We start from the raw sequence: 23099 nt of genomic DNA, 5'->3' as shown, positions 1-23099 counted from the left end.
ACGTTTTTAACAATTCCTCAATTTAGTTTAATTGATGTTTAAATCTGTCTATCAGTAACATTTCAGTGATTTGAAATGGAACTGGTGCTGTTTTATCAAGACATTCAGGTGACCATCCCTGCCACCTGTTGAACCACGGCCCCCTCTAGTGGCCCATGTGTGACTAACTAGTAACTGACAGAAAATTAATTCTAATGCAGACAGCTAAATCCCCAATGTTTATAAGTGTTTTAAGATTGATATTGATATTCATTTTATATTCATCCTTAGGACCCCATATCACACCTTAGAAAGAGTGTCTATTTTATAATATAGTGTCTATTTCAAACAAAGTGTTTTTTTGACTGGGGGGGGTCATATTTTGCCTGTCCCCTGTTTTTTAATACAGAATGAGATCATATCGACATCATTTGGTTTGGTTAAGGTTTTATTATTAATAATAATAAAGTATTCAATAAATCATTCAATCAACAGTCCGGCACAGGGCAGCCACAATAATGGTAAGAGGCAGTTGAAACTAATAGTTCTCTTCTCACCACAGGACACCATTTGGCTCACCTCTTTTCACAGCTCTACAAGAGACACATTTCCACCTCAGTCAAATAACACAGGAGAGTCTTCCCACAGATCCTACAATCACCCTAAGAGGGTTTGAAAACAAATGTTATTGTGACAAAAGGGTAACTGGCACAATTGAAATTCACAATTCATAAAGTCATAGTAAAACAGTCAAGGTATGGTGGTTGACATGGTGGGTCTATTTGAAACAATCGACTGACCCTTCTGATGTAGTTATCTCTGTGGCAGAATGCGTGGCAGGAAAACATCTTCATAAAACCTTTCCAGAATGCCGATGTTTGCGGCCCATGTCGGGTCTTTGGCCACCGTCAGGATTTCCAGGTCACGATTGGTCCAAATGACCAGGTCACAGCTGTTGGCTCCACTCAGGTGTAGGGCGCCCTGGATCTGGTGCCAGTAGTTATGATTTTGTCTTAGCGTCAGGACTCGTGTATATTCATCAAACTCCAGATAGAAACCCCTGATCTGTGCCACTGCCTGCCTGACGGTCATGTTTCTGGCTGTATATGGACACTTGACCTCAATGTTGCGATCCCCACCGTACACGGTCCCGTCTGGAGACGCTCCGAGCAGGCCGCTGTCGGACAGGAACACTCCCCTCTCCTGGATGTACATCCCGGTGCGCCGCGTGTATTCCTCCTTTGCGACGGACTCATTGCGGATTCCCCATTGTACTGCCTTGAAAGAAAAGATGTTGCCGGTTACTCAACTGTTTTCAAAGGAACGCAGAAAAAACAATAGCGTGTTATCCACTAGTACTACTTACTTCGACTCGGCTGAGGTCATCTTGTCCAAGCAGGGTTCTGAATAAGGAAGGAGGGTAAGATCTTCTCCTAACTGCTGCCAAGACCTCCCCGAAGTGGCTCGAGGTGATCCGATTCTTACGATATGCTGACCTGTTGTTATAAAGAATACCCAAATTAGAGAGATCCACAAATTTGGGTAAGATATTGTTTTACGTCTCCCTTAACTGGCATTTGAATGGCGGTCACTTTGGAGGACCATCTGTTCTGAACTAGTAAAGTGCCTGTTTGGAATGTGGCCTTTGTTCAGAAGGCCGGTTCTGGAGAACCCCTCATCTGATGGACTTCACATTATGATGGACAGACATTTATATTTTTATTAACCACGTCCACATGAACCCTAGTCCTAGGGTCCGTATTCTGGGGCATTTGCATGAAATAGTGTTAAGCTTGATTCAAAATGATTAATTAACAACTAACCTATTCTACTAAAATATAGCTTACGAAACATATCAGAACATGCTTGGCACGCCCTCGGCTGTCGAGACCCCCGGCCCCTCCTTATCTGCCGACCAAGATGGATATTCACGTTCTCCAAAGATTTCATTTTCTGCCTCATATAAGTCAACTGGGACTCGAGGGCGTTGTGTCCCATCACCGCTGACGAACTCATACATGCCAAGTTAAAAAGCACTTCATCCGTTTCAACTTGGGGATCTTTCACCTGATACTATACAAAAAACAAAGAAAAAATTAATAAATCAGAATGTTTATATATACGTAAAAGTTGTAAATATAGCAAACGCCAAAAACAGGGCGCAGTTAACTCTTGACTCTCATATATGAATACGAGAGTCATGAACCATGGCTAATACAGTATAAGCATGGTCAACAGTCTCATTTGAATTACTAACATACATATTTAAATCGACATTTACAGGATAAATCTTTAAACTTACCATGAGGAGCTCAAATTTTCCGATTTCTCCCGCGCACTTGGACTCATTCCACTTGCCATGTTCTTGTCACTTGTCAAATCCTGGAATAAATAGTGTACATTAGCGCTTTCTGTCAAAGTGCTGATGGGTGTGTCAAATAATGCTATTGGTTGTTTGTGTCACATGGCACACATGAAAGAATGCGCAAGCAACATTGAGAGTTCAACCCATGGTTGATTATAGTTTATTCCAATACTACGTGCGCATTCTTTCATCTGTAGAATGCGTGTCCAATTCAAACATTCAACTTACTTTATAATGCATTGGCCAATTTGGCCAGGAATAACATTGTGCAGTAACTTCAAATGTCACTCAATACAATTATATTTCAATGATGGATAAGTTTATATTTCAAACAAAATGTGTATATAACATTATGAATTAATGTAAAACAAGCTATATGATCTGCAACCAACAAACACATATTACAACCGCATTCAACTGCAGATACATTTGTTATATTTCATATGGAACATTTGCAAACCTGTGGTGTGAGACTGTGGACTAACACAAAATGTTATTTGCAAACTAATACGATTATGCCTTCCTACAACACAATTCCCAGGGCTGAAGTTTTATTCACAAAGCATCTGCTTTGACAACTTCTCTGCCAGAAGAAAGACCTTGAGTTGTTCTGTCTGCACCTCCAAACAGCTTCAGGGAAATGATCAAGTGCAAAATGGAAATATATGATCTTGTAAATGCTTAATTAATGCAAAATGATACAAACAAAAATACACATTTTTTTAATTTACCTCACCACTCCATTTTGCAACCTAACAGACCTGGTATGTAATGAATTCCATGTTCATTTTGTCCTAAAACACACATAATCTCAGGCTACCACAGTCCTAAGGTTGGTGAAACAAACACATACCGGTATATACAATGTCACCTTCACCTTGCATATTAACCTGTAAGATTATGACAAGCACAGACAGGCACACAGAGCTAAGACTACTACCAAAGTGTGTGTATATATATATATACATATGCAGATATGTACAGTATGTGAAGTATATATATGTTTGGCCTGGTGAACTGTACAATACTGTACTCACAATAGGGAAGTAAATGATATGCATGGTGAATGTGAATACAGGCAAAGTGGGGACACTTATATTTTCTCATTTACAGCACATTATACATGTACTATTGTGGTATGACAGTTACACAGGTCTGGCCCAAAGTCAAAATCAGTAACTCCCACAAACATTCTGGAAGTCACAGACTGGAGCTGGCAACATTTTTGGGAACTCTGAAAGATTACTGGCTTTTATCTTGTCTATTCCCTTGTGGCTATCTAACCCATAAGGCATGGCAAGCACTTGTGAAGTTGTGACTACCTGGACATGGCTTTATATGACCGTTATCTAATGCACACCATAGGACAAGGATGTTTAGCAGCTAGTTAGCCTACTTGATGCCACAGGTCTTCAAGCTGATTTGAGAAGATGTTTTTCGCTCAAGCCTATAAGCAACAAAGTAGGCAAGTAGCCTACTATAAACAATTTAAAACAAATATCTGCTGACTAAATTGCTAAACATCCATTACTGTGGAAAACGTCGTGAAAGGCACCTACCCAAAACACAATAAGTTGTATCACATAATGTCTGAAATATATACATATATCACCATAATTAATGCCATCACAAACAAAACGTAAACAGCCGAGACTAGTTAGCTTGCAAGCTAAGTAGCTAACAGCAACGTTTCAAAACAAAACACAAAGAAAAATATTGACACACGTCACCATGATTATTTACCTGGCACAACGTGTCCTTTGAGCGTTGTGTGGAGATGTCGCCATGACAACACAAGCCTAATGTTGATGTCTTGCGTGATCCACCTGCAGCCGTTTGTTGATACGGGTGACGTCAGAGCGTTCTGTACACAAACCGTTGCTAGGCATCAGCCAATGGGCAACGGGCAGCCAACAGAATAAAGCCTGGCTGTACACGGCTGACACATATCACTTATTTTGGACAGTAGATCAGAACCTTAGCAGGAGAAGACCTACAGTATCCATTATGATTCAAATGGCGGTGACACAAAGTTATTACTCTGGTAGTTTCCATGCTGTGGTCGACCACTCAGACCTGGCGGAGACGGAGGAGTGCAGGGAGGAGAGCTGGAGGATCAAGGAGGATGAGTGGCAGGCGCTTGTGGAAGAGTTTGAGGAGAGGATGGAGGAATGGGAGTCTCGGGTGGATGACTTCTTTTCTCTCCGTAAGGTGGACAAGGCGACTCTGTCAGAGTGCAGTGAGGAGGAGCAGTTGAGGATCAATGAGGATGAATGGCAGGCCCTTCTGGAGGAGAAGGAGGAGATCATGGAGGAACGGGAGTCTGCTGTGGCAAACTACTTTTCCCTCATGTCACTGTGAGAGCTCAAGATCCTGTAGTCCCCCCCCCCCCCCCCGGCCCTTTTAAGGGCCACTTCCACTCCTTTTGCTGTGACCTTGACGTGGTGGAGTGGCTTAGTGATTCAGTGACCCTGGAACCTATCGTGGTGGTGGTTAACCTGACAGGTTAACCACACCGGATTGGTCACAGGAGAGAGTCCAAACTAACAACAGCAACATCCCTTTCTGTAATTGGTGTTCACTATGGGATAAACATGAAATGCCCAAATTGCTCTCAAGACATGAAGTAGCCTATATGGTTGATTAAAAGCTTCTGTTGCCAAGTTTCAGCTCCACAGTACAGTATGTCTTCGCAATGCTGCCAGTAGTCAATTTATCCAGGAAATGTGAGACTAAACCGCTCCTAAAGCTTCTTCAACCAGCAGAATAACAAAGCTCCAACTGATATCTCAAGGCAATTTATTATAGCCCAAGACAACGTGAAAAACTGAAAACCAAAACAAACAATATATTTGTTAACACAATGAATTAAACATGAAATATGAATGTCCTGTTTTGATGCCTTTTTAAATGTCCATGAATCATGAAATGTCCATATTATGAAATGCTCCACATTCAATCACAATAGGCCTACATACACAATGAAATGTACACATTCACAAGTTCACAATCAAAACGATCGACAGAATTACAAAACACTGTTTACAGACAAACAAAATAACATGTAACGTACCGTGTGCGCCTTCTGCCAATTATTTTAGGCGAGTTAGTTATGTTTTATTTCTTATACTTCTTTATTTTAAAGGACACTCTTGTTTGACGTAGGAAGAGCTCCTTACACCATGCTGAAACTTTTGTTCTGAACTTCTGACTGAGCTTAGCTCACCCAGGTGCACTCAATGCTGCCTAACACTAATCACAGACAGGGATCTGCACCTGCATGCCCTTACAACAGGTCATAATGAAGACAAGGCACCACACACACCATACAAAACAAAAACAAAAATACATACAATGTTCACATATTACACATTTTTGGAAAGGTAAACAATAAAATAAATATTACAAAATACCCATTGCTGGGAAAGCTATAGACACAACATGCATAAAAAGGTGAAATATAATCAGATTAATAATGGTATTCACTAAGTAGAATGTTCGCAAAATATACACATAGGCCTATGCTATGTACAAAATACAATTCAACATACTATTCTCCTGCAGTTCTTGAACTGTATTCATAATATTAATGACAAATTAGGCATTTTAAAGTTTTCCCAATCTGACTTATTTAAAAAATAGCATTGATCATTTCAAGTGCATACTGTACCATACTGCCTGTACAGTATATCATTTAATATAAACCATGTTCTTAATGGTGTTAGAAATGTCTACTGCTATACAATAAACACATCTGCAAGGTATTCATGTCTGAAATGTGTTTTATTTTTATATCATGAACATACCTGAGAGAAAAAAATGGGATACAATACACTTTCTGTCCTATTCATTCAATACTGCTTTAAGAGCAGGATCGAGAGTCTGATGTTCAAGGCTTGAACACAAGTAGCACATAAGTGCTAAAGGCTGAGATAAAAGTAAAGCTGATAAAATCTCATCACATGAAAGATGGCAGGTTCATCTCCTCGGAGCTGAGAGACAAATCTAGACCCAAAATGTTCACTTTGCCAGTGATTGTTCATGTCAATAAGGCCTATATGACCCTGGGGACAGAAGGATACTTTCAGTTCCAAATATTTTTTGGGGGTGAGAACATTTGCAGGCACCAGCCAATCCATGTAGGGCTGGGTGTGGATTACTAATTTGGGTATAGTGACGTCACACATCTTATATAAGTGAAAACCCACAGAGTTAATACAATTTTAAACAGTTGTACTTTTCCAATTAAAGGACTTCTGATCAAGCAACAGCTGATTTAGTTGTCACTTTTTGTCACACTTGCAAATCAACATGTTGAAGGCAGTGATTTTGATCGGAGGTCCCCACAAAGGCACAAGATTTAGGCCGCTGTCATTTGAAGTTCCCAAACCCTTGTTTCCACTAGCCGGAGTGCCAATGCTCCAGCATCACATTGAAGCCTGTGCCAAGGTAGCAAATATGAAGGAGATCTTACTTATCGGCTTTTATCAACCAAATGAAGAACTGACCAGGTTCCTGACAAATGCACAGCAGGAATTCAAAATCTCCATTAGATATTTCCAAGAGTACGCTGCCTTGGGCACCGGAGGGGGCATTTATCACTTCAGAGATCAAATTCTTTCAGGCAGTCCAGAGGCTTTCTTTGTCATGAATGTTGACGTCTGTTCAGAGTTTCCTTTGCCAGAGATGCTCAACTTTCAAAAGGAACACGGAGAAGCTGGCAGCTTTGTTATCCTGGGGACAACAGCAAACAAGAAGCAGTCTTTGAATTATGGCTGTATTGTTGAAAACCGAGAAACAAACAAGGTCTTGCATTATGTAGAGAAGCCAAGCACCTTCGTGAGTGACCTCATCAACTGTGGAATCTACATGTTCACCCCAGACATCTTCCAGCACATCGGTGCCATCTTCCAGAAGAATCAACACAACATTTTGTTAGAGGAGCCCTCTAACTGCCGGCACCGGGCTGAAGCCATCCGGCTGGAACAAGACGTTTTCCCTGCCCTGGCAGGACAGGGCAAGCTGTACGTTTACAAGACCCTCAGCTTCTGGAGCCAGATCAAGACTGCCGGCTCCGCAATTTATGCCAGCCACCTGTACCTCAACCAGTACCGTAAAATTCACCCCACAAGACTGGCCTCAAACAAAGGGAGCAGCCCCCAAATAAGTGGTAACGTCTATATTCATCCTACAGCCAGTATAGACCCCACTGCTGTGTTGGGTCCCAATGTCTCCATAGGACCCAGAGTAACTATTGGTGCTGGAGTTAGAGTGCGAGAATCCATCGTCCTGCATGGAGCAACTCTACAGGATCACAGCTGTGTTTTGAATTGCATTGTGGGATGGGATAGCACCATTGGAAAGTGGGCGAGGGTGGAGGGAACTCCAAGCAATCCCGACCCCAATGATCCCTATGCAAAGATTGACAGTGAGTCCCTGTTTAGAGATGGAAAACTCACACCTTCAATTACTGTTCTGGGATGTAACGTGGCCATCCCCGCAGAGGTGATTATACTCAACTCCATTGTCCTTCCGCACAAAGACCTCAACTGCAGCTTCAAAAACCAAATTATTCTCTAGTGTCAGTCATTCCCATACTGTGACGTGCTCCCACACAAATGACGTTCCTACAACTTCCCAAGGAAGGCAACATACAGTATATTACTTAATTGCAATATTAACCAACATTTGCAACATTTGCAATATTAACTAACATTTTCGGTTGTTGTTTTTTATGGTGCAAGTCTTGTTTTGCAGCTTGTTGCTCCTAAAAGATGCAAGTAGACCTTTTGATACACATACTATACTGTGCCAGTGGTTAAAAAGGTTTCAGCCGTAGAGGCTTAATTAAACCTTTCCCCTGTCTTATTTTTCATGATGTGGTATAAAGGGAGCGTAACCCTAACCTTATTAATTCCATAAGGTAACAGCCTGGGAACATAGAAATGTCCCTGTATTGTCACTGGTTGTATAGAACATTTTCATGACATGTAATGCACAGGTGTTATAAATGATGTTCCATAGTGTTGAAGAGTAAATAAACAATAAACATAAATACAATACAATAAGGACACTTAGTCTGGTACCACCATCTGAGTCCTTATGGCCACAAGGCCAAACATCTGCAGAGAGTACAATTATCCACATTCATGGAGCTATCACGCCGGTTCAGTCTCTATCCTTCTTTATACTCTATGGCGTCAACTGTCAAATTTTGTTACGGTATGAAGAGCAAGAAAGTCAACATCGCAGGATTGTGCACCAGTGCCACCACACACTGAAAACAGATCTACACGCTCATAACGTGAGTGTGTCTGTGGCAACATGGCGTGAGGGCTGGAGGCTGCAGATCCAACTTGACACTGGCAGCCAGGTAGCTACAGAAGGTGACTGCTTCAGCTACACAGTTGTGTACACAGTTGTAAAACTGTGTAAAAGCCAATAGTTCCGGACTTATCTTTAGCAGGCACTTATTTGTCTGTTTTTACAATTTACAATTTAATCCAGAGCGATTTACAGTAAGCAAGAACAAAATACATGGTAATACATCAAATTGTCATGGTGAGACATGTATTGGACCAAATGCAGAACCATAGGCAGGCAGATAAAGTTCAATGATGATTTATTCAGGACACTGTGACAACAAACTATAAACTGGCAAGGGAACACTGAAGTTCCGTTTCTACTGTCTAGTCTATTTAAACCTCCCTGTGTTCAGTGACTAACACAGGGAGGTTTAAATAGACTAGGCACAGGTGCAACATAACTGCAATCAACACCCGATAGGCTGAGACTTAATATAACAACAAATGCAATTACAGACAATACAATTGGTTAGACAAGACAGGTAGCAACAAATGGAGCAGACAGGAAACACTAGGAACATAACTACACAATAGAAGTACACAGTTCATGACAAATACATAAAAATAGTCATCATGAATCATATGTAAGTTAAGAACCTGACAGTGGAATATCTATAATGAAAGTATACATTATAGTGTATAGTCATTATATAGATATTGACTTTAGAGTGCTATGTCTACAGAAAATGCTATCCAAGTTACATAAATTGAGCCTATGCATACACCTGTAAGCATGCAATCATGTAATTGTTCTTTTTAAAAGTGAATTCCCCCTAAAGTATAGTATATATTTAAGTACACATTTACGTTTTTAACAATTCCTCAATTTAGTTTAATTGATGTTTAAATCTGTCTATCAGTAACATTTCAGTGATTTGAAATGGAACTGGTGCTGTTTTATCAAGACATTCAGGTGACCATCCCTGCCACCTGTTGAACCACGGCCCCCTCTAGTGGCCCATGTGTGACTAACTAGTAACTGACAGAAAATTCATTCTAATGCAGACAGCTAAATCCCCAATGTTTATAAGTGTTTTAAGATTGATATTGATATTCATTTTATATTCATCCTTAGGACCACATATCACACCTTAGAAAGAGTGTCTATTTTATAATATAGTGTCTATTTCAAACAGTGTTTTTTTGACTGGGGGGGGGGGGGGGGGCATATTTTGCCTGTCCGCTGTTTTTTTAATACAGAATGAGATCATATCGACATCGTTTGGTTTGGTTAAGGTTTTATTATTAATAATAATAATAATAAAGTATTCAATAAATCATTCAATCAACAGTCCGGCACAGGGCAGCCACAATAATGGTAAGAGGAAGTTGAAACTAATAGTTCTCTTCTCACCACAGGACACCATTTTGCTCACCTCTTTCCACAGCTCTACAAGAGACACATTTCCACCTCAGTCAAATAACACAGGAGAGTCTTCCCACAGATCCTACAATCACCCTAAGAGGGTTTGAAAACAAATGTTATTGTGACAAAAGGGTAACTGGCACAATTGAAATTTACAATTCATAAAGTCATAGTAAAACAGTCAAGGTATGGTGGTTGACATGGTGGGTCTATTTGAAACAATCTACTGACCCTTCTGATGTAGTTATCTCTGTGGCAGAATGCGTGGCAGGAAAACATCTTCATAAAACCTTTCCAGAATGCCGATGTTTGCGGCCCATGTCGGGTCTTTGGCCACCGTCAGGATTTCCAGGTCACGATTGGTCCAAATGACCAGGTCACAGCTGTTGGCTCCACTCAGGTGTAGGGCGCCCTGGATCTGGTGCCAGTAGTTATGATTTTGTCTTAGCGTCAGGACTCGTGTATATTCATCAAACTCCAGATAGAAACCCCTGATCTGTGCCACTGCCTGCCTGACGGTCATGTTTCTGGCTGTATATGGACACTTGACCTCAATGTTGCGATCCCCACCGCACACGGTCCCGTCTGGAGACGCTCCGAGCAGGCCGCTGTCGGACAGGAACACTCCTCTCCTGGATGTACATCCCGGTGCGCCGCGTGTATTCCTCCTTTGCGACGGACTCATTGCGGATTCCCCATTGTACTGCCTTGAAAGGAAAGATGTTGCCGGTTACTCATTAACTGTTTTCAAAGGAACGCAGAAAAAACAATAGCGTGTTATCCACTAGTACTACTTACTTCGACTCGGCTGAGGTCATCTTGTCCAAGCAGGGTTCTGAATAAGGAAGGAGGGTAAGATCTTCTCCTAACTGCTGCCAAGACCTCCCCAAAGTGGCTCGAGGTGATCCGATTCTTACGATATGCTGACCTGTTGTTATAAAGAATACCCAAATTAGAGAGATCCACAAATTTGGGTAAGATATTGTTTTACGTCTCCCTTAACTGGCATTTGAATGGCGGTCACTTTGGAGGACCATCTGTTCTGAACTAGTAAAGTGCCCGTTTGGAATGTGGCCTTTGTTCAGAAGGCCGGTTCTGGAGAACCCCTCATCTGATGGACTTCACATTATGATGGACAGACATTTATATTTTTATTAACCACGTCCACATGAACCCTAGTCCTAGGGTCCGTATTCTGGGGCATTTGCATGAAATAGTGTTAAGCTTGATTCAAAATGATTAATTAACAACTAACCTATTCTACTAATTTAAAATATAGCTTACGAAACATATCAGAACATGCTTGGCACGCCCTCGGCTGTCGAGACCCCCGGCCCCTCCTTATCTGCCGACCAAGATGGATATTCACGTTCTCCAAAGATTTCATTTTCTGCCTCATATAAGTCAACTGGGACTCGAGGGCGTTGTGTCCCATCACCGCTGACGAACTCATACATGCCAAGTTAAAAAGCACTTCATCCGTTTCAACTTGGGGATCTTTCACCTGATACTATACAAAAAACAAAGAAAAAATAAATAAATCCGAATGTTTATATATACGTAAAAGTTGTAAATATAGCAAACGCCAAAAACAGGGTGCAGTTAACTCTTGACTCTCATATATGAATACGAGAGTCATGAACCATGGCTAATACAGTATAAGCATGGTCAACAGTCTCATTTGAATTACTAACATACATATTTAAATCGACATTTACAGGATAAATCTTTAAACTTACCATGAGGAGCTCAAATTTCTCGCCAATAATGGCCGATTTCTCCCGCGCACTTGGACTCATTCCACTTGCCATGTTCTCACTTGTCACTTGTCAAATCCTGGAATAAATAGTGTACATTAGCGCTTTCTGTCAAAGTGCTGATGGGTGTGTCAAATAATGCTATTGGTTGTTTGTGTCACATGGCACACATGAAAGAATGCGCACGCAACATTGAGAGTTCAACCCATGGTTGATTATAGTTTATTCCAATACGTGCGCATTCTTTCATCTGTAGAATGCGTGTCCAATTCAAACATTCAACTTACTTTATAATGCATTGGCCAATTTGGCCAGGAATAACATTGTGCAGTAACTTCAAATGTCACTCAATACAATTATATTTCAATGATGGATAAGTTTATATTTCAAACAAAATGTGTATATAACATTATGAATTAATGTAAAACAAGCTATATGATCTGCAACCAACAAACACATATTACAACCGCATTCAACTGCAGATACATTTGTTATATTTCATATGGAACATTTGCAAACCTGTGGTGTGAGACTGTGGACTAACACAAAATGTTATTTGCAAACTAATACGATTATGCCTTCCTACAACACAATTCCCAGGGCTGAAGTTTTATTCACAAAGCATCTGCTTTGACAACTTCTCTGCCAGAAGAAAGACCTTGAGTTGTTCTGTCTGCACCTCCAAACAGCTTCAGGGAAATGATCAAGTGCAAAATGGAAATATATGATCTTGTAAATGCTTAATTAATGCAAAATGATACAAACAAAAATACATTTTTTTTTAATTTACCTCACCACTCCATTTTGCAACCTAACAGACCTGGTATGTAATGAATTCCATGTTCATTTTGTCCTAAAACACACATAATCTCAGGCTACCACAGTCCTAAGGTTGGTGAAACAAACACATACCGGTATATACAATGTCACCTTCACCTTGCATATTAACCTGTAAGATTATGACAAGCAAAGACAGGCACACAGAGCTAAGACTACTACCAAAGTGTGTGTATATATATATATATGCAGATATGTACAGTATGTGAAGTATATATATGTTTGGCCTGGTGAACTGTACAATACTGTACTCACAATAGGGAAGTAAATGATATGCATGGTGAATGTGAATACAGGCAAAGTGGGGACACTTATATTTTCTCATTTACAGCACATTATACATGTACTATTGTGGTATGACAGTTACACAGGTCTGGCCCAAAGTCAAAATCAGTAACTCCCACAAACATTCTGGAAGTCACAGACTGGAGCTGGCAACATTTTTGGGAACTCTGAAAGATTACTGGCTTTTATCTTGTCTATTCCCTTGTGGCTATCTAACCCATAAGGCATGGCAAGCACTTGTGAAGTTGTGACTACCTGGACATGGCTTTATATGACCGTTATCTAATGCACACCATAGGACAAGGATGTTTAGCAGCTAGTTAGCCTACTTGATGCCACAGGTCTTCAAGCTGATTTGAGAAGATGTTTTTCGCTCAAGCCTATAAGCAACAAAGTAGGCAAGTAGCCTACTATAAACAATTTAAAACAAATATCTGCTGACTAAATTGCTAAACATCCATTACTGTGGAAAACGTCGTGAAAGGCACCTATCCAAAACACAATAAGTTGTATCACATAATGTCTGAAATATATACATATATCACCATAATTAATGCCATCACAAACAAAACGTAAACAGCCGAGACTAGTTAGCTTGCAAGCTAAGTAGCTAACAGCAACGTTTCAAAACAAAACACAAAGAAAAATATTGACACACGTCACCATGATTATTTACCTGGCACAACGTGTCCTTTGAGCGTTGTGTGGAGATGTCGCCATGACAACAAAAGCCTAATGTTGATGTCTTGCGTGATCCACCTGCAGCGGTTTGTTGATACGGGTGACGTCAGAGCGTTCTGTACACAAACCGTTGCTAGGCATCAGCCAATGGGCAACGGGCAGCCAACAGAATAAAGACTGGCTGTACACGGCTGACACATATCACTTATTTTGGACAGACAGTAGATCAGAACCTTAGCAGGAGAAGACCTACAGTATCCATTATGATTCAAATGGCGGTGACACAAAGTTATTACTCTGGTAGTTTCCATGCTGTGGTCGACCACTCAGACCTGGCGGAGACGGAGGAGTGCAGGGAGGAGAGCTGGAGGATCAAGGAGGATGAGTGGCAGGCGCTTGTGGAAGAGTTTGAGGAGAGGATGGAGGAATGGGAGTCTCGGGTGGATGACTTCTTTTCTCTCCGTAAGGTGGAGAAGGCGACTCTGTCAGAGTGCAGTGAGGAGGAGCAGTTGAGGATCAATGAGGATGAATGGCAGGCCCTTCTGGAGGAGAAGGAGGAGATCATGGAGGAACGGGAGTCTGCTGTGGCAAACTACTTTTCCCTCATGTCACTGTGAGAGCTCAAGATCCTGTAGTGTGTGTGTGTCCCCCCCGGCCCTTTTAAGGGCCACTTCCACTCCTTTTGCTGTGACCTTGACGTGGTGGAGTGGCTTAGTGATTCAGTGACCCTGGAACCTATCGTGGTGGTGGTTAACCTGACAGGTTAACCACACCGGATTGGTCACAGGAGAGAGTCCAAACTAACAACAGCAACATCCCTTTCTGTAATTGGTGTTCACTATGGGATAAACATGAAATGCCCAAATTGCTCTCAAGACATGAAGTAGCCTATATGGTTGATTAAAAGCTTCTGTTGCCAAGTTTCAGCTCCACAGTACAGTATGTCTTCGCAATGCTGCCAGTAGTCAATTTATCCAGGAAATGTGAGACTAAACCGCTCCTAAAGCTTCTTCAACCAGCAGAATAACAAAGCTCCAACTGATATCTCAAGGCAATTTATTATAGCCCAAGACAACGTGAAAAACCGAAAACCAAAACAAACAATATATTTGTTAACACAATGAATTAAACATGAAATATGAATGTCCTGTTTTGATGCCTTTTTAAATGTCCATGAATCATGAAATGTCCATATTATGAAATGCTCCACATTCAATCACAATAGGCCTACATACACAATGAAATGTACACATTCACAAGTTCACAATCAAAACGATCGACAGAATTACAAAACACTGTTTACAGACAAACAAAATAACATGTAACGTACCGTGTGCGCCTTCTGCCAATTATTTTAGGCGAGTTAGTTATGTTTTATTTCTTATACTTCTTTATTTTAAAGGACACTCTTGTTTGCCGTAGGAAGAGCTCCTTACACCATGCTGAAACTTTTGTTCTGAACTTCTGACTGAGCTTAGCTCACCCAGGTGCACTCAATGCTGCCTAACACTAATCACAGACAGGGATCTGCACCTGCATGCCCTTACAACAGGTCATAATGAAGACAAGGCACCACACACACCATACAAAACAAAAACAAAAATACATACAATGTTCACATATTACACATTTTTGGAAAGGTAAACAATAAAATAAATATTACAAAATACCCATTGCTGGGAAAGCTATAGACACAACATGCATAAAAAGGTGAAATATAATCAGATTAATAATGGTATTCACTAAGTAGAATGTTCGCAAAATATACACATAGGCCTATGCTATGTACAAAATACAATTCAACATACTATTCTCCTGCAGTTCTTGAACTGTATTCATAATATTAATGACAAATTAGGCATTTTAAAGTTTTCCCAATCTGACTTATTTAAAAAATAGCATTGATCATTTCAAGTGCATACTGTACCATACTGCCTGTACAGTATATCATTTAATATAAACCATGTTCTTAATGGTGTTAGAAATGTCTACTGCTATACAATAAACACATCTGCAAGGTATTCATGTCTGAAATGTGTTTTATTTTTATATCATGAACATACCTGAGAGAAAAAAATGGGATACAATACACTTTCTGTCCTATTCATTCGATACTGCTTTAAGAGCAGGATCGAGAGTCTGATGTTCAAGGCTTGAACACAAGTAGCACATAAGTGCTAAAGGCTGAGATAAAAGTAAAGCTGATAAAATCTCATCACATGAAAGATGGCAGGTTCATCTCCTCGGAGCTGAGAGACAAATCTAGACACAAAATGTTCACTTTGCCAGTGATTGTTCATGTCAATAAGGCCTACAGTATATGACCCTGGGGACAGAAGGATACTTTCAGTTCCAAATATTTTTTGGGGGTGAGACAGGGGCGTAATGAGGTCATTGTGGGCCCCGGTGCGAGAATATTTTGTAGGCCCCCCACCACCGCGGCACCGCCATAAACAAGTGTGCGTGCGCGTGCCTATGCGCGCGCACACACACACACACACACACACACACACACACACACACACACACACACACACACACACACACACACACACAATAGGTATAAACTAACATTACAGGTGAGGTGACCGGCCACACAATTAAATTATTCAATTAAATTCAAAGGGGCTTTATTGGCATGAGAACATATGGTACAGCATTGAGTAAGTTAACAGTCGTTGTAATTGAGTTTGTGCTTAAAATGTACTGTAATTCTGCAAAAAAAAAAAATTCAATCAATCACACTAGCACCAGCCTTTCAGCACCACATGCAGACAGCACCAGCTGCCAAGCTCAGTGTCCATACAGTATATTCATCAATAAACAACCTGCCCTGACTTGGGCACAAAAACAAAACTACCACAGCCTGATGTCTCCAAACTATCAAACATAAAAATAAAAAAACACAGCTCATTATATGCCACTATAAAACCACAGCATGGAATGGATGTACTCACTTATTAGAAGGTCACCTTACGGGCCTTGTACTCAGCAAAGTCATTTATGATGCTTCTCAGGTCCAAAGCCCTCGCTCTGCAGTTCTCAATAGAAAGCGTAGCCAGTCCACTGAGTCTCTTGTCCCATGCTGCTCCTTAAATAAGTCTTTATCAACTTTAGCTTGGAGAATGAGTGCTCTGCACTCTACAGTGACAGGTATGGTGAGATATAACATTAATGCAGTGCAAACATCAGTAAATGATGCCACTATATGTGTCCCTGTCAGGGCTAACTGGCACATGACAGCACAGTCCTTTGCAATTTGCAACTCTAGATTTATTATAATGATATAAAGTGACCATCAATTTGCATCTGCTTGCATTAAACAACATTAAACTCACCAACATTGCAGCTGTAGGGAAAGCTTGAATATCCACTTTGAAACTGAAAAGCTTTTGTTTCATAAAAATACACCGAATATTTTTCCCACTCAGCTCTGCACTTCGTTTTTCTTCTTTTTTTAGTTCTATCTCACTACTAGAACTTTCTGATAAGATTGTTGGCACTTAAGTTGGCTGTCAACAACAGCGTCCATTTGTTTTTTCAATGTTGTGGACCGGAGCGTGGTGAAATAGTTGCTAAGATATGATACTGCATAATGATTGGCTCTGCTGCATGCCTATGAAGAGTACTGACCAATGAGCTGTGCCTAGCGCCTTGCTAGACACCAGGTTCCATGTCTTCCTCCTGTTCCCATAGCTCAGCTAGCTGCCCCTTCTGCTTGTGTGTATGTGTGTGTGTGTATTCACAAAACAGCGCCCGTCAGCTGTTTCTTTTCTTTTCTTCCCTTCCCCTCATGGGCCCCTAGGGGGCGCTGGGCCCCAGTGCTTTGCACTGGCTGCACTGCCCTATGTTACGCCACTGGGGTGAGAACATTTGCAGGCACCAGCCAATCCATGTAGGGCTGGGTGTGGATTACTAATTTGGGTATAGTGACGTCACACATCTTATATAAGTGAAAACCCACAGAGTTAATACAATTTTAAACAGTTGTACTTTTCCAATTAAAGGACTTCTGATCAAGCAACAGCTGATTTAGTTGTCACTTTTTGTCACACTTGCAAATCAACATGTTGAAGGCAGTGATTTTGATCGGAGGTCCCCACAAAGGCACAAGATTTAGGCCGCTGTCATTTGAAGTTCCCAAACCCTTGTTTCCACTAGCCGGAGTGCCAATGCTCCAGCATCACATTGAAGCCTGTGCCAAGGTAGCAAATATGAAGGAGATCTTGCTTATCGGCTTTTATCAACCAAATGAAGAACTGACCAGGTTCCTGACAAATGCACAGCAGGAATTCAAAATCTCCATTAGATATTTCCAAGAGTACGCTGCCTTGGGCACCGGAGGGGGCATTTATCACTTCAGAGATCAAATTCTTTCAGGCAGTCCAGAGGCTTTCTTTGTCATGAATGTTGACGTCTGTTCAGAGTTTCCTTTGCCAGAGATGCTCAACTTTCAAAAGGAACACGGAGAAGCTGGCAGCTTTGTTATCCTGGGGACAACAGCAAACAAGAAGCAGTCTTTGAATTATGGCTGTATTGTTGAAAACCGAGAAACAAACAAGGTCTTGCATTATGTAGAGAAGCCAAGCACCTTCGTGAGTGACCTCATCAACTGTGGAATCTACATGTTCACCCCAGGCATCTTCCAGCACATCGGTGCCATCTTCCAGAAGAATCAACACAACATTTTGTTAGAGGAGCCCTCTAACTGCCGGCACCGGGCTGAAGCCATCCGGCTGGAACAAGACGTTTTCCCTGCCCTGGCAGGACAGGGCAAGCTGTACGTTTACAAGACCCTCAGCTTCTGGAGCCAGATCAAGACTGCCGGCTCCGCAATTTATGCCAGCCACCTGTACCTCAACCAGTACCGTAAAATTCACCCCACAAGACTGGCCTCAAACAAAGGGAGCAGCCCCCAAATAAGTGGTAACGTCTATATTCATCCTACAGCCAGTATAGACCCCACTGCTGTGTTGGGTCCCAATGTCTCCATAGGACCCAGAGTAACTATTGGTGCTGGAGTTAGAGTGCGAGAATCCATCATCCTGCATGGAGCAACTCTACAGGATCACAGCTGTGTTTTGAATTGCATTGTGGGATGGGATAGCACCATTGGAAAGTGGGCGAGGGTGGAGGGAACGCCAAGCAATCCCGACCCCAATGATCCCTATGCAAAGATTGACAGTGAGTCCCTGTTTAGAGATGGAAAACTCACACCTTCAATTACTGTTCTGGGATGTAACGTGGCCATCCCCGCAGAGGTGATTATACTCAACTCCATTGTCCTTCCGCACAAAGACCTCAACTGCAGCTTCAAAAACCAAATTATTCTCTAGTGTCAGTGATTCCCATACTGTGACGTGCTCCCACACAAATGACGTTCCTACAACTTCCCAAGGAAGGCGACATACAGTATATTACTTAATTGCAATATTAACCAACATTTGCAACATTTGCATTATTAACTAACATTTTCGGTTGTTGTTTTTTATGGTGCAAGTCTTGTTTTGCAGATTGTTGCTCCTAAAAGATGCAAGTAGACCTTTTGATACACATACTATACTGTGCCAGTGGTTAAAAAGGTTTCAGCCGTAGAGGCTTAATTAAACCTAATTAGTTATTAGTTATTTTTCATGATGTGGTATAAAGGGAGCGTAACCCTAACCTTATTAATTCCATAAGGTAACAGCCTGGGAACATAGAAATGTCCCTGTATTGTCACTGGTTGTATAGAACATTTTCATGACATGTAATGCACAGGTGTTATAAATGATGTTCCATAGTGTTGAAGAGTAAATAAACAATAAACATACATACATACAATACAATACAATAAGGACACTTAGTCTGGTACCACCATCTGAGTCCTTATGGCCACAAGGCCAAACATCTGCAGAGAGTACAATTATCCACATTCATGGAGCTATCGCGCCAGTTCAGTCTCTATCCTTCTTTATACTCTATGGCGTCAACTGTCAAATGTTGTTACGGTATGAAGAGCAAGAAAGTCAACATCGCAGGATTGTGCACCAGTGCCACCACACACTGAAAACAGATATACACGCTCATAACGTGAGTGTGTCTGTGGCAACATGGCGTGCAGGCTGGAGGCTGCAGATCCAACTTGACACTGGCAGCCAGGTAGCTACAGAAGGTGACTGCTTCAGCTACACAGTTGTGTACACAGTTGTAAAACTGTGTAAAAGCCAATAGTTCCGGACTTATCTTTAGCAGGCACTTATTTGTCTGATTTTACAATTTACAATTTAATCCAGAGCGATTTACAGTAAGCAAGAACAAAAAACATGGTAATACCGTAATACATCAAATTGTCATGGTGAGACATGTATTGGACCAAATGCAGAACCATAGGCAGGCAGATAAAGTTCAATGATGATTTATTCAGGACACTGTGACAACAAACTATAAACTGGTCTACTGTCTAGTCTATTTAAACCTCCCTGTGTTCAGTGACTAACACAGGGAGGTTTAAATAGACTAGGCACAGGTGCAACATAACTGCAATCAACACCCGATAGGCTGAGACTTAATATAACAACAAATGCAATTACAGACAATACAATTGGTTAGACAAGACAGGTAGCAACAAATGGAGCAGACAGGAAACACTAGGAACATAACTACAATTTACAATTTACAATTTAGGCATTTAGCAGACGCTCTTAATCCAGAGCGACTTACATTAAGCAAGAACACATAACATAACACATAACTACACAATAGAAGTACACAGTTCATGACAAATACATAAAAATAGTCATCATGAATCATATGTAAGCTAAGAACCTGACAGTGGAATATCTATAATGAAAGTATACATTATAGTGTATAGTCATTATATAGATATTGACTTTAGAGTGCCATGTCTACATAAAATGCTATCCAAGTTACATAAATTGAGCCTATGCATACACCTGTAAGCATGCGCAATCATGTAATTGTTCTTTTTAAAAGTGAATTCCCCCTAAAGTATAGTATATATTTAAGTACACATTTACGGTTTTAACAATTCCTCAATTTAGTTTAATTGATGTTTAAATCTGTCTATCAGTAACATTTCAGTGATTTGAAATGGAACTGGTGCTGTTTTATCAAGACATTCAGGTGACCATCCCTGCCACCTGTTGAACCACGGCCCCCTCTAGTGGCCCATGTGTGACTAACTAGTAACTGACAGAAAATTCATTCTAATGCAGACAGCTAAATCCCCAATGTTTATAAGTGTTTTAAGATTGATATTGATATTCATTTTATATTCATCCTTAGGACCCCATATCACACCTTAGAAAGAGTGTCTATTTTATAATATAGTGTCTATTTCAAACAAAGTGTTTTTTTGACTGGGGGGGGGGGTCATATTTTGCCTGTCCCCTGTTTTTTTAATACAGAATGAGATCATATCGACATCGTTTGGTTTGGTTAAGGTTTTATTATTAATAATAATAATAATAAAGTATTCAATAAATCATTCAATCAACAGTCCGGCACAGGGCAGCCACAATTATGGTAAGAAGCAGTTGAAACTAATAGTTCTCTTCTCACCACAGGACACCATTTTGCTCACCTCTTTCCACAGCTCTACAAGAGACACATTTCCACCTCAGTCAAATAACACAGGAGAGTCTTCCCACAGATCCTACAATCACCCTAAGAGGGTTTGAAAACAAATGTTATTGTGACAAAAGGGTAACTGGCACAATTGAAATTTACAATTCATAAAGTCATAGTAAAACAGTCAAGGTATGGTGGTTGACATGGTGGGTCTATTTGAAACAATCGACTGACCCTTCTGATGTAGTTATCTCTGTGGCAGAATGCGTGGCAGGAAAACATCTTCATAAAACCTTTCCAGAATGCCGATGTTTGCAGCCCATGTCGGGTCTTTGGCCACCGTCAGGATTTCCAGGTCACGAGGGGTCCAAATGACCAGGTCACAGCTGTTGGCTCCACTCAGGTGTAGGGCGCCCTGGATCTGGTGCCAGTAGTTATGATTTTGTCTTAGCGTCAGGACTCGTGTATATTCATCAAACTCCAGATAGAAACTCCTGATCTGTGCCACTGCCTGCCTGACGGTCATGTTTCTGGCTGTATATGGACACTTGACCTCAATGTTGCGATCGCCATCGTACACGGTCCCGTCTGGAGACGCTCCGAGCAGGCCGCTGTCGGACAGGAACACTCCCCTCTCCTGGATGTACATCCCGGTGCGCCGCGTGTATTCCTCCTTTGCGACGGACTCATTGCGGATTCCCCATTGTACTGCCTTGAAAGGAAAGATGTTGCCGGTTACTCATTAACTGTTTTCAAAGGAACGCAGAAAAAACAATAGCGTGTTATCCACTAGTACTACTTACTTCGACTCGGCTGAGGTCATCTTGTCCAAGCAGGGTTCTGAATAAGGAAGGAGGGTAAGATCTTCTCCTAACTGCTGCCAAGACCTCCCCAAAGTGGCTCGAGGTGATCCGATTCTTACGATATGCTGACCTGTTGTTATAAAGAATACCCAAATTAGAGAGATCCACAAATTTGGGTAAGATATTGTTTTACGTCTCCCTTAACTGGCATTTGAATGGCGGTCACTTTGGAGGACCATCTGTTCTGAACTAGTAAAGTGCCTGTTTGGGATGTGGCCTTTGTTCAGAAGGCCGGTTCTGGAGAACCCCTCATCTGATGGACTTCACATTATGATGGACAGACATTTATTTTTTTATTAACCACGTCCACATGAACCCTAGTCCTAGGGTCCGTATTCTGGGGCATTTGCATGAAATAGCAGATCTACAAGCTCACAATGCGTGACACACACAGCGTTGACCTGGGGGACCCCGCTCAAGTATAGAGTTAGTGGTTAGTGGGTGGATGGATGGATTTATCTTTATCTAAGTGTCATACTGTAGTAGCTGATTACATTTACAGAAAACCACCCAAATTGCACAGGTGATTATGCCCACTGTCGCTGTCATTGTGCAACAGTCATGGACATGTGCATCTATCTGTCATTGTGCTCTGGTACTGCATGGCACAGTGAACAGGAAGCACCTGCAGTCTTATCATGACAGGGCCAAGGAAGACGGGGGGGCCCTCGGCTCTATCTCTGCTCTCTCCTCATAACTTCACAGCAAACTCTGATATCTACATACTCTGGTCATGTGTGAAGGTCATGTGTGAATAAACTCAGAACATTTTGAACTCTGCCCCTTTCCTTCGGTCTGTTCCCAGTGCGTATTGTATTGTATTTCATTTCTTACCATGAAGGGTTTGTGCTTTGCCCAACTGTCTCTCTCTCAATCCAATGCTTTTGATCGTTGGTGACAGCAAGGTTTGACACCACATAGCGAACCCTGTCCTGAGCGCGGGCATAACCCTGGCAGGCAATCACGGAATCATATGTCTTCAATAAGGGTCCATCTGAAATAATAGAAACTAAAATTAGTATTTCAGGT

At 41.3% G+C, this 23099-nt stretch overlaps 3 protein-coding genes across 3 annotated transcripts; 2 read left to right on the top strand and 1 right to left on the bottom strand.

Moving 5' to 3' along the window:
• Window positions 1-479: 479 nt before the first annotated feature.
• On the bottom strand, window positions 480-23059 carry LOC308331864 (uncharacterized protein). Its single transcript, XM_080787388.1, has 3 exons — window positions 22905-23059; window positions 1346-1475; window positions 480-1257 (listed from the first exon to the last, which is right to left on the bottom strand). Exon 3 carries the CDS (start codon window positions 1192-1194, stop codon window positions 793-795), a length of 402 nt encoding a protein of 133 aa, XP_080643514.1. The 5' UTR covers window positions 1195-1257; window positions 1346-1475; window positions 22905-23059; the 3' UTR covers window positions 480-792.
• LOC308332014 (mannose-1-phosphate guanylyltransferase regulatory subunit alpha-A-like) lies at window positions 6656-7924 on the top strand (the record flags this gene model as incomplete). The annotated part of the gene is made up of 1 exon (XM_080787600.1): window positions 6656-7924. One exon carries the CDS (start codon window positions 6656-6658, stop codon window positions 7922-7924), a length of 1269 nt encoding a protein of 422 aa, XP_080643726.1.
• Window positions 17703-18971, top strand: LOC308332448 (mannose-1-phosphate guanylyltransferase regulatory subunit alpha-A-like; the record flags this gene model as incomplete). Its single annotated transcript, XM_080788353.1, has 1 exon — window positions 17703-18971. One exon carries the CDS (start codon window positions 17703-17705, stop codon window positions 18969-18971), a length of 1269 nt encoding a protein of 422 aa, XP_080644479.1.
• Window positions 23060-23099: the final 40 nt, after the last annotated feature.

This window comes from Protomyctophum bolini (genome assembly GCF_963924005.1).
Source record: "Protomyctophum bolini genome assembly, chromosome: 17".
Taxonomy (NCBI): Eukaryota; Metazoa; Chordata; class Actinopteri; order Myctophiformes; family Myctophidae; genus Protomyctophum; species Protomyctophum bolini.
The sequence above is the reverse complement of the archived record's forward strand: the minus strand, read 5'-3'. Positions and strand labels throughout refer to the sequence as shown.